The sequence below is a fragment of the Pongo pygmaeus genome, chromosome 16 (assembly GCF_028885625.2).
Source record: "Pongo pygmaeus isolate AG05252 chromosome 16, NHGRI_mPonPyg2-v2.0_pri, whole genome shotgun sequence".
Taxonomy (NCBI): Eukaryota; Metazoa; Chordata; class Mammalia; order Primates; family Hominidae; genus Pongo; species Pongo pygmaeus.
Window position 1 is genome coordinate 77,762,904 of NC_072389.2, and position 12,764 is coordinate 77,775,667.

At 45.2% G+C, this 12,764-nt stretch overlaps 1 protein-coding gene across 2 annotated transcripts in view; it reads right to left on the reverse strand.

Annotated features, from left to right (window-relative positions):
• Positions 1-12,452, reverse strand: part of GRAMD2A (GRAM domain containing 2A) — a 37,717-nt gene extending 25,265 nt beyond the window's left edge. Inside the window, exon 1 of one of the 2 annotated variants that reach the window (XM_063652730.1) lies at positions 12,343-12,452. In XM_063652730.1, coding sequence (XP_063508800.1) covers positions 12,343-12,383 — 41 coding nt within the window. In that variant the 5' untranslated portion in view covers positions 12,384-12,452. The remainder of the gene's footprint in view (positions 1-12,342) is intronic. The other variant, XM_054451490.2, reaches the window with a different exon arrangement.
• Between the last annotated feature and the right edge of the window lie 312 nt (positions 12,453-12,764).

Here is a 12,764-nt window from a genome sequence, read left to right on the forward strand (position 1 = left end):
TAGAGACAGGGTTTCACCATGTTGGCCAGGCAGGTCTTCAACTCCCAACCTCAGGTGATCCACCTGCCTCAGCCTCCCAAAGTGCTGGGATTACAGGCGTGAGCCACCATTCCTGGCCTGAGTCAAAGTTTTAAAGGAGCAAATTTACCCCAAATTAATTTGTAAATGTTCCAACAGGGTGCACATGCATGTGCACACATGTGAAAGAGAGCAAGAAAATTTTGAAAAAGAAAATGATGCGAAGTCTTTGCCTTACCAGATGTCAGAACAAATTACAAAGGTAGGACAATTAAGTAGTGAGGTATTAACTGGCCTAGGAAAGATTACTAGATCAATGGAGCATAAGACAGTCCAGAAAATGACCTATGAGTATATGAGAATTTAGTATAGCATGAAGAACGTGTTTCATACAAGTAAGGAAAGAATGAGTTGTCTAATAAATGATATTGGGGCAATTGGCTACCTCCCACCATTCACAAAAGATAACCCAGGAAGATAAAACACCTAAATATTTTCTAAATCTATAAATAGCTAGAATAAAAGAGAATATTTTTAAATATCAGGAAAAGTTTTTCTAAGCAAGATATAAAACCCAGAACACATAAAAGATTTAATTGTATAAAGATTTAAAACTTCTGTATTTCAAAATTTAAGTGGACAAAGGATTGGTATTCTTCATATGTAGGGAGCTCATCCAAGTCAATAAAAATAGGTAAACAACCTAATAGAAAAGTGAGCAAAGAATATGAACAAGCAATTTACAAAACAATCTATCTTACCTATCTTATCAGTAAACACTAAAATTATAGTGCTCAGTATTACCAAGGGTGTGAAACATAGTCATTCATTATTCCCCATTATAAGACTAAAGACTGAGTTAACCTTTCTAATATACATCAAATGCCTTAAGAAATACAAATTCTTTTATTTTATTTTATTTTTTTGAGACAGAGTCTCGCTCCATCGCCCAGGCTGGCGTGCAGTAGCGCGATCTCGGCTCACTACAATCTCCGCCTCCTGGGTTCAAGCGATTCTCCCACTTCAGCCTCCCTAGTGGCTGGGACTACAGAAGCATGCCACACGCCCAGCTAATTTTTGTATTTTTAGTAGAGACAGAGTTTCACTGTGTTAGCCAGGATGGTCTCAATCTCCTGACCTTGTGATCTGCCCGCCTCGGCCTCCCAAAGTGCTGGGATTACGGGCATGAGCCACCGCACTCAGCCAAGAAATACAAATTCTTTAACCCAACAATTCCCTTTAAGACACTTGATGTAAGGAAATAAATGGACAAAAATGTATATTCATGTGATTAACAATTATGGGGAAAAATGTAGAATACCAAAATGGTATTTTATCAACATAATGAATTCCTATGCAATTAATGAAAAAGAGTAAGTTAGAGCTCTTATATGTGCTAATATGGAAAAAAAGTCCAACATGTATTGTAAGTGATAAGTAGGTACAGACTGAATGCAGTTGCTCATGTCTGTAATCCCAGCACTTTGAGAAGCCAAGGCAGGTGGATCACCTGAGCTCAGGAGTTCAAGACCAGCCTGGCCAACATAGTGAAACCCCATCTCTATTAATAAAAATACAAAAAAAAAAAATTAGCTTGGTGTGGTCGTAGGCTCCTCTGATCCCAGCTACTTGGGAGGCTGAGGCAGGAAAATCGCTTGAACCCCAGAGGTAGAGGTAGAGTGAGCTGAGATAGCGCCACTGCATTCCAGCCTGGGCAACAAGAGCAAAACTCCATCTCAAAAACAAAAAAAGAAAAGAAAAGTAGATACAGACCAGTATGATATAATCTATAACATAAAAAAACTATACTTAAGGGTATACACCAATCATGACTACATCCAGGAGAATAAAGGGATGATGTTCACTCTTTATACACTGTTTTGTTTGAACTTATACTAACAGGTATAAGTTCCCATCTGCTACTTGGGAGGCTGAGGTGGGAGGATCACTTGAGTCTGGGATGTTGAGGCTGCAGTGAGCTATGATCATGTCACTGCACTCCAGCCTGGGCAACAGAGCAAGACCCTGTCTCAAAAAAGAAAAAAAAAAAGAGAAAAAAGAAAAACTAAAAAAAAAATAGTAAATTAAAGATATAAGTTATATATATATATTTTGAGACAGGGTATCACTCTGTTACCCAGGCTGGAGTGCAGTGGTGTGATATAAACTCACTGCAACCTCTGCCTGCTGGGCTCAAGCAATTCTCCCACTCAGCCTCCAAAGTAGCTGGGACTACAGGCACGTGCCATCAAGCCTGGCTAATTTTTGCATTTTTTTATAGAAACAGGGTTCTCGCCATGTTGGCCAGGCTAATCTCAAACTCCTGGGCTCAAGTGATCTGCCAGCCTCAGCCAGCCTCTGAAAGTGCTGGGATTACAGGTGTGAGTGAGTCACTGTGCCTGGCCATAATATCTTTTTTTTTTTTAATTTTTTAGATTTTAAAGCCTTAAAGTTAATACTACCTAATGTTGATCAACATATTTTGAATGAACAGTCTCACATACCTGTATGGTACGACAGTATGAAAAAGGTACATAAATTTTATATGTAGACACCTGTCACACCCACAAATTCCATTTCTAACAATTTATTGCTAGGAAATAATTAAGCACAAATTACAATATATAATAAGAATGCTCACTGGCCGGGCGTGGTGGCTCATGGCTGTAATCCTAGCACTTTGGGAGACCAAAGCAGGCAGATCACAAGGTTAGGAGTTCCAGACCAGCCTGACCAATGTGATGAAACCCCATCTCTACTAAAAATACAAAAATTAGCTGGGTATGGTAGCATGCACCTGTAATCCCAGCTACTCAGGAGGCTAAGGCAGGAGAATCACTTGAACCCAGGAGGCGGAAGTTGCAGTGAGCTGAGATCCTCCTACTGTACTCCAGCCTGGGCAACAGAGCTAGACTTCGTCTCAAAGAAAAAAAAAAAAGAATGCTCATTAAAGTGTAGGTAGAGGAGAAAAAAGGAAGTACTATAAATGTCCATCAATAAGGCACAAATTATGTTTTATTTGTAGACTAGAAGGCTATGTAACCATTAAAAATATTCATCAATATTTATTAAAACTTATTAAAAAGTCTATATGCACATGAAAGATAGCATTATATAACATTGGAAAAGCGTTCTGTAGAACAGTGTGCCTAATAATATACGTAGAAAGATGATCACTAAAATTCTAACATTTTTCTCCACGAATTGGGATTTTACATGTTTTTTGTTTTCTTCTTTATACTTTTCTGTATTTTTGGTATAGTTTGCCTAAAATTTTTTTTTGAGACAGAGTCTTGCTGTCGCCCAAGGTGGAGTGCAGTGGCATGATCTTGGCTCACTGCAACCTCTGACCCCCAGGTTCAAGTGATTCTCCTGCCTCAGCTTCCCAAGTAGCTGGGATTACAGGTGCCCGCCACCTCAGCCGGCTAAATTTTTGTATATTTAGTAGAGATGGGGTTTTGCCATGTTGGCCAGGCTGGTCTCGAACTCCTGACCTCAGGTGATCTGCCCACCTCAGCTCCTGAAGTGCTGGGATTATAGGTGTGAGCCACCATGCCCGGCCTTTAAGAGCTTTATTGGTTTTGATTTTAAAAGTCTTATACACCTGTTAGAATAAGTTCAAACAAAACAAAGTATTCAGGCCACTTTGCTTGAATTTTATAATTAGAATAAACATACTATTTTCATTTAGTAAAAGAATTTTTAAAAAGGAGGAGAAGGAGAAGGCAGGAAAAAGAATTGTTCCAAAGGCACTGCAATATTATTAATGAATAGACACCTCTGAAATTCAGAATTCCTAAAATCTCATTCTTCACTACATGGAAACCTTCAGAACCAACAGAAAAATAAAGCTTGGTTTTAAAAATGAACTTTGCCAAATCTACATGTGATAAAAATCACACAAGACTAAGTATAGGTCCACACACATGCACAGACACAAATGAGTGCATGTAAAACTAGTGAAATCTGACTAAGGTAGATGGATTATATCAATGTCAATTTTCTGGTTGTGATACTGTTCCATTGCTATTCAGGATGTTACCATTGGGGTAAACTGGGTGAAGAATACATGAGATCTCTCTGTAGTATTTTATAAAAGTGAACGTGAATTTACAATTCTCTCAAAACAAAAAGTGTATTTTAAAAAGTGAACTTTGTGCCTGGAAAAGTAAAACAGAGGTAGCTTTTCTTAGAGCTGTAGCTGAACTATCACTAAGAAGTCCCATTTCAGGTTCTCAAAGTTAGAGGCACTGAAAGGAAAGTACGTTTTAGTGAGCACCTACTGTGTACTAGGCCATTACACAGCCAGAGTACCTCTGAAGCAGGTTAGATGTGAGTCTGTTTTATAGATGGATAACCGGAGGCTCAGAGCCAGTAGTAACTCAGCAGTAACTTGTGGAGCAAGAATGTGAACCCAGGTCTGTCTGAAAGCTTAGGCTGTCCTATCACATCACATTGACTACGTGGTTGGGAATGGCTTAAAAGACAAAACCAAACCAAACCCTTATTCAGTGTTATCCATATCAAGAAACTCCATGCAAAGAAATAAATATTCGAGTGGGTGGGGAAGAAAAGGTGCATTGTAACTAGGCAACAGGAATTTCAAAATGTATGCCTATACATGAATATCATCTATTAGATCTGTCACTGCAGCCCTGACTATTAGAAAGTTCTAATAGTCAATTAGCCGGGCGCGGTGGCTCACGCCTGTAATCCCAGCACTTTGGGAGGCCGAGGCGGAAGGATCACAAGATCAGGCGATTGAGACCATCCTGGCTAACATGGTGAAACCCCGTCTCTACTAAAAAAAATACAAAAAATTAGCCGGGCGTGGTGGCGGGCACCTGTAGTCGCAGCTACTCAGGAGGCTGAGGCAGGAGAATGGCATGAACCCGGGAGGCGGAGCTTGCAGTGAGCCGAGATTGCACCACTGCACTCCAGCCTGGGCGACAGAGCAAGATTCCGTCTCAAAAAAAAAAAAAAAAAAAGTTCTTTCCAATACCTAAATGGACCTCCTTCTAGCTGATAATCCTTCACCAAAGAATAAACCTTTGTCCTCATGTTCCTTCCTTAATAAAACTGGATCTCCACTGCTGGTGTGACCAGGGCAAAGTCTGCTCCACAACTCTCTCTTTTCTTGCTTCTTCTTATATTGCAAGATTCATTAACTTTTCCAGTTTCTGTTTTCACATAGGGACACTTGGTTATTTCTTATTCTCCCAAGTCTTCCATCATTATGGACGCAGATTGACAGTCTAATGTAAATTACATGCCTCTGAGGTCCAGGCAAGAGTTGGAGGGTGGATCTGTGTACTCCTGGAACTTTGGGCAAAATTGTTGGATCTGAACAAAGGGGTACGTTTCTGGGAAGAGAGCATTTCACTTTTATTAGATTCTCAACGTAGCCTATGACCCCCAAATGATAGAAAATACTCCTCTAATTAAGCAGCTCCTTGGGGAAATGGCTGATTCCAGATCTGAGGAAATACAAAAAGGAGCCTAAAACGTCTAATCATACCAGAAACTAAGGAAGTCATTGAAGCATGGAGTCATGGCTCAAGAACTCAGGAACCAACTTAAAGATGGGACCATTTGAGCATCAATAAGAATAGATTAAAACACATCAAATATGTTTAAATCCATGAGGTTATAATACACCAAAATGACTCATTGGCCACCTTTGGTGGCTACTAGAGCCCATACCACGATTTTGAAAACTAAGAAATAAGAGTCAAGTATTTATTCTGCCTTTCTAGTACTGGCTATACCTCAGGATAAGCAAATAGTTGAAGAGGGAACACATCTTTTTTTTTTTTTTTGAGATGGAGTTTTGCTCTTGTTGCCCAGGCTGGAGTGCAATGGTGTGATCTCAGCTCAATGCAACCTCCGCCTCCTGGGTTCAAGCGATTCTCCTGCCTCAGCCTCCTGAGTAGCTGGGATTACAGGTGCCTGCCACCACGCCCAGCTAATTTTTGTATTTTTTTTTTAGTAGAGACGGGGTTTCACCATGTTGGCCAGGCTGGTCTCAAACTCCTGACCTCAGGTGATCCGCCTGCCTTGGCCTCCCAAAGTGCTGGGATTACAGGCAGGAGCCACCACGCCCAGCTGGGAACACATCTTTTTATAGAAAGAGTCTCCTAATAAATGATGAAAAACTGGTAGGATTAGACTAATACCATTTTTCAGTCCCTAATGAAATAATCGGTCTGCATGAAATAATCATCAATGGCTGCTAACATTCTTCAAAGAGAAATAAGTGATATTATATACTTCTTGAAGCACACAATACCATCAGAATCTGACCAAGACTGTAGGTCCAACTCCCAATGTATAGGAAATACATAAATCAAAGGAATGGTTTAAACAACATCAACAAATCAGAAAAAGTTATAGAAAACATAGCTTGTTTTTTTCAACAAATAATTTGCAAGGAAAAAAGAAAAGGAAGAAAAGAGGAAACCATAGATTAAAATAGATTACAGAGATAAAGATATATAGATTCAAAATGTCAACTCTTTGACTTTAGTCAAAGTATAAACTTCATTTAAATCCTCATTAAATGGTACAAAGACATTTATGAGACAATGGAGGGAATGTAAATGCTGACTAGCTATCTGATTAAGGAGTTACTGTCATTTTTTAGACGTAATAATGATATTGTAGAAATATTTTTTAAAGGCTCTTTTATAGATATACACTGAAATATTTTTGGATAAAATGATATAATAGCTACAATTTGCTTCAGAATAATCCAGGAGACAGGGAGAAGGGAGGTATACATGAAACAAACTTTACCCATGACTTGATTATTGCTAAAACCAGGAGATGGGTACATGCCACTTATTATACTATTCTCTCTCCTTTTGTATATGTTTGAAATTTTCCACAATAAAAAGTTAGCAATTCAGAATATAAACATGTTTCAACTTGTCTGGTAATGAAGGAAGCCCAATAGGAATACCAATTCTGAAGTATTGTCACTGGGTTATTTTAAAATAAAATTTCTAAGTAATCCTTCAAAAATTCAAAATTTATTTTAAAATAGCATTTTGTGTGGCCTGAGTGATTACTGGTAGGTTTTGAGTAATCTGGTTAATGCTAACACATATTAGAAATATCTAAACTTTTTTCCTACAGAAGAGAGAAAAAAAAATCCTAATAATCAGTCACAGTTGTTTGGTCAGGCATACTGCCCACGCTGCTGTGCGGTGGGTGAGGCAATGAAATGAAATACCAGTAGGATCTCGACAATTAACTACTATACCATTGATGGGCCATGTATAGATGTTAGGAGGAAAAGCAATACAAGTTTGATTTAAACTAATTCTTCATGTGATCTTTACTTTAGGCTAAAAAGAAATAGAGCCAGCCAAAAACTGCTTAAAAATTAACAATGTAATTACAAACATCACTGAGGAAACACTAATTTACGACAAGGCTTTAAAGACTGGTTCAGTTGGCCAGGTGCAGTGGCTCATGCCTGTAATCCCAGCACTTTGGGAGGCCGAGGTGGGCGGATCACCTGAGGTCGGGAGTTCAAGACCAGTCTGACCAACATGGAGAAACCCCGTCTCTACTAAAAATACAAAAAATTAGTCGGTCGTGGTGGCGCGTGCCTGTAATCCCAGCTACTCGGAAGGCTGAGGCAGGAGAATCGCTTGAACCTGGGAGGCGGAGGTTGCAGTGAGCCAAGATCGTGCCGTTGCACTCTAGCCTGGGCAACAAGAGTGACACTTCGTCTCAAAAATAAATAAATGAATAAAGATTGGTTCAGTCTCCACAGGTTATTAAAACACGCCTCCAGTCCTAAATGATGACCGAGTATTTCTTTTTCTTTTTTTTTTTCCACTCTTGTTGCCCAGGCTGCAGTGCAATGGTGTGATCTTGGCTCACTGCAACCTCTGCCTCCCGGGTTCAAGCGATTTTCCTGCCTCAGCCTCCCTAGTAGCTGAAATTACAGGTGCCCGCCACCACGCCCAGCAAATTTTTTGTATTTTTAGTACAGACAGGGTTTCACTATGTTGGCCAGGCTGGTCTCAAACTCCTGACCTCAGGCGATCCACCCGCCTCAGCCCCCCAAAGTGCTGGGATTACAGGCATGAGCCACCACGCCTGGCTTGTGCTTTTTTTTTTTTTTCGAGACAGAGTCTCGCTCTGTCACCCAGGCTGGAGTGCAGTGGCATGATCTCTGCTCACTGCAAGCTCCGCCTCCCAGGTTCACTCCATTCTCCTGCCTCAGCCTCCCAAGTAGCTGGGACTATAGGCGCCCACCACCATGCCTGGCTAATTTTTTTTGGTATTTTTAGTAGAGATGGGGTTTCGCCCTGTTAGCCAGGATGGTCTCGATCTCCTGACCTCGTGATCCGCCCGCCTCAGCCTCCCAAAGTGCTGGGATTACAGGTGTGAGCCACCGCGCCAGGCTGTGCATTTCTAAACTAATAAAAATGTATAGTAGTGGGAAGGAGGGGCGAGGAATCACTTTCTCCTACAGTGGCTTATAACCCTGAGAACAATGCCTGTCTTTTGGAATCTGTGCTGGAGCACGCAGGTGCACCTCAGGGAGGCTGTTACTTCTTAATTACACAGGAAGCTCCATTCCCAGGGACTTCTGCCCTCCCCTTCCTCCTTCCTTTCCTACATTAGCAAATAGCTGGGGAATTAAAGCTTCAAAGGTTGGCAATGACAGGTGGTGACAGACTGATGCCCTGAAGTCCAGGTGAATAGCAGCACAGTGGCCAAGGCCGACCTCCAGTGAAACTCACACTTGCATCAGAGATGGCTGCAGAATTGCGGGAAATCATTTTCACTTTCCTGGAAGGGAGAAAAATTATTTTCTGGTGTTCAGGCTCACGCCAGATGTCAGAGTGGAATGCTACACCATTCTTGACTTCAAGGGCTTTCCATGGGTAGCCACAGCAAAGGAGAAATTCTGAAAATAAATGAAACATCTTCGAAACTGGGAAGGAAATTGGAGGGATTTTTTTGGGAGGGAAAATAAGTTTTATTTTATTCTTTCTCCTAAGCTTATGATTTTAGTATTCCAAGACCTTATGCTTGAATTACTTAGCAAGAGGGTATGCTTATGCAGAAGACAGGGAAATGAAGAGAAAAGAGCAGGCATATACAAAAGTGAAGGTTCCTTAACAGAGTTCCTAGTGGAGATGGTAGGCACTGGTGGAGTTTTTATCCAGAACTTAAAACTTAGGAAATACTTATGATGACACTTTAGCTGGAAGTAATGGAGAAATCTGATTCCAAACTCATATTTTATTTTTCTTTATTATTATTATTATTATTTTTTTTTTTTGAGACAGAGTCTCACTCTGTCGCCCAGGCTGGAATGCAGTGGCGTGGTCTCAGCTCACTACAGCCTCTGCCTCCCAGGTTCCAGAGATTCTCTAGCCTCAGCCTCCCAGGTAGCTGGGATTACAAGCACGCACCACCACACCTAGCTAATTTTTGTATTTTTAGTAGAGACAGGGTTTTACCATGTTGGCCAGGCTGGTCTTGAACTCCTGACCTCAGGTGATCCACCTGCCTCAGCCTCCCAAAGTGCTGGGATTAGAGGTGTGAGCCACTGAGCCTGGCTCAAATTCATATTTTAAATGCCTATTTGCAATCAGCAAAGAGCCAGGTATGCTGCATGCTGCTTGCTATAAGGATTTGGCTTCGCTGGCTCAAATTTTTTCACTCCACCAAAAGATAAGGCACAGGCCCACTTATTCAATCACGTTTGCTGAAAATACCATAGCCTGAGTGTAGACAAACTTCCCCTGAAGTTGCTAGAAGTGTCTAGTTAGCAGAATCACTGGATGACTGCATGCAGAAGGCCTTTAGGGAACCTACAGTCCAATCGCTTTACCTTATGGTGTAAAGCAGGCCCAGAAAGCGGAAGTGACTTGTCCCAAGTCGCAGCAAAACAGGAACAGCCTGAGGCTTAGAACTCACTTCTGATTCCAGAGTGAGGCTCTTCCCTCCAGCTGATAAACATGGTCCGTGGCAGGCAAGGACCAGAGCGAACCTAAGCAGGTTAGGGGCGGGGTGGAACCACCCAGGAGGCACTAACAGCTCAGCAGCTCATGGGAGAGCTTCCAGGAGGCCAGCTGGCAGCAACCCACCTCAGGGGGTCACGGGAGCACCCTAGGTGGATGAATTAGCATACAAGTCTCTCTGGTCTGTGCCAAAGCTTTGGGGCCTTGCTAAATTTAGAAATTTGAGGCCGGGTGCGGTGGCTCACGCCTGTAATCCCAGCACTTTGGGAGGCCGAGGTGGGTGGATCACCTGAGGTCGAGAGTTGGAGACCAGCCTGACCAACGTGGAGAAACCCCGTCTCTACTAAAAAATACAAAATTAGCCAGGTGTGGTAGCGCATGCCTGTAATCCCAGCTACTCGGGAGGCTGAAGCAGGAGAACCACTTGAACCTGGGAGGCGGAGATTGCGGTGAGCCGAGATCACGCCATTGCACTCCAGCCTGGGTAACAAGAGCAAAACTCCATTTCAAAAAAAAAAAGAAAGAAAGAAATTTGAAAGCAGCCAGCAACATCAAGGCACAGATGGAGTTTGAGCTACCCTCTTCAGGCTATTCAGAAAATTCTCCCAGGGGGAAGTTGGGAAGGAGAACTTCTATTTGGCCCCAGCCTAAACTCTCCTGGAAGCTCGATGGGGCCTCTGTCAGCTTTCCCCTCTGGACCTGCCCATTTGTCCCAGAGGTGCCCACTGAGGCTACCTCAATGCCTGTCAAACTAAAACTTAAACCTAAAAGTGTCTGCAGCATAGTCTCCAGCCAGCCTGATCAGAAGACTATGGAGGGGGCCAGGCACGTGGCTCACACCTGTATTCCCTGTAATCCTGGCACTCTGGGAGGCTGAGGCAGGTGGATCACCTGAGGTCAGGAGTTCAAGACCAGCCTGGCCAACATGGTAAAACCCCATCTCTACTAAAAATACAAAAATTAGCCGGGCGTGGTGGTAGGCACCTGTAATCCCAGCTACTCGGGAGGCTGAGGCAGGAGGATCACTTGAACCTGGGAGGCAGAGGTTGCAGTGAGCCAAGATCACACCACGGCACTCCAGCCTGGGTGACAGAGTGAAACTCTGTCTCAAAAAAAAAAAAAAAGAAAGAAAAAAGAAGGAGGGGCATACTGACTCCTCACTGAAGAATGGGATAGACACCCTCTATTCTACCTCTCCCAGGAAGGCCATAAGTCTTTGCTCTGAAAGGAGCCAGACTTTAGAGCCGGCTACAGGTGGACATGGGGTGAAGACATCAGGTTGCCAGGGTGCCCTCTCTCGTTTCCTAGGAGCCTGGCACCTGCAAGGAGGGGCACCTTTAAACAATCAAGCATAGTGAGTGGGGCGACAAGCAGAGCAGAGACACAAACGACAGCGGGGTGGAGCCCCACCAGTCCCTCTGAGGATAAGGCAGAGGGAGCCCCGCTGGGGTCCACATCACTGTGTGTCTCGGGCTGATTTGGACACAAGGCTCACACATTCATTCTACCCGCCCCAGTGCTAGCTGGCCGAGGATGCCAGGCTGTACCCGACCTCAGGCTGTGCGACTTGGAACCTGGACCCAGGGCAGGAATTGACAGGTTCCCCCAAACAATGTCACCCCCGGGACCCCAAGACCTCAAGCAGCAGAAACCACAATCCTGGATGTTACGTGCAGCGCCATCTCCTGTCTGCCCTGCCTCCTTATCCCTTTTTCCCAGGGCGACTTTGGACCAGGTCTCGAGGCCGGGAGACCGGCCCCAGCCCGCCCGACCAGGATGGGCCTGGCGCCCGGGGGAGGCCGCGTCGTGCTGAGACAGCTCCGAGCTGCCTCCCCGCAGTCGCGGGCCGCTACAAGTGCGGATTCGGCGGCGAGAGGAAAGAGTCTGGCCCTCCAGGGGACGCAGGGAAATCCAACCTTTGGGTCGGGGGCAGTCAGGACTGGGAGTCGATATTGCGGGCAACGAATGATGAATGAATAAATGAAAGGATGAACAGAGTGGCGAGGCGGAGATGGGCCATGCGGGGCGTCCCGAGGAGGGTGCCCTTCCCCGCCCCGATGCTGCCGGGACCGTCCTTCATCCCCCAGGTCGCAGCAGACTCAGTCAGGACACCCGGTCCTAGCGCGAACACCTCGCGGGCTCCGGGAGGCGCCTGGGCGCGCGGCGCAGCTCTGGCCCGAAGCCCGCATTCCGGCGGCCGGGAAGTGCCTGCCCCGTGGGCAGAACGCGCCGAGTTGCCGCGGCCCCAGAAGCCGTCCTGCCCCGCGCGGCAGCAGCCCCTCGCGGCGGCCTCCGGAACCCCGAGACCGGCCCCCGGGCCGCAACCCCTTACCTGCCCGCCTCGGCGGCCTCGCTCCGGCTCAAAGCGGTCATCGCGGCGCCTACACCCAGCGCCCCTGACCGCGCGCCGGGACCCAGCGCCCGCCGGACCCCGCCCGCCCCGTCGAGAGCCCGCCCCGCCCGCCCATTGGCGGGTCGCGCGGGCCGGGCCCAGCCCATTGGCCGTACCTCCTCCTCATTCCCCAGCTTCCCCAGCTTCTCTCCTTCCCCACCTTCCCCAGGTGGGGCCCCAAGCTCTGAGCAGATCCTAGCGCTCGGTCCACCGGACTGGAAGGTCCTGGAGGCCAGGGCCTGACGCGGCACCTCCTGTCCCTCACGTCGAGGGTATTGTGTCCCCTCTGGACGCTTCTGTCGTCCTAGTCTTGGAGCTTGGGTTCCTCTGCAGGAACCAATTCCAGCCCCTCTCCAACCTAA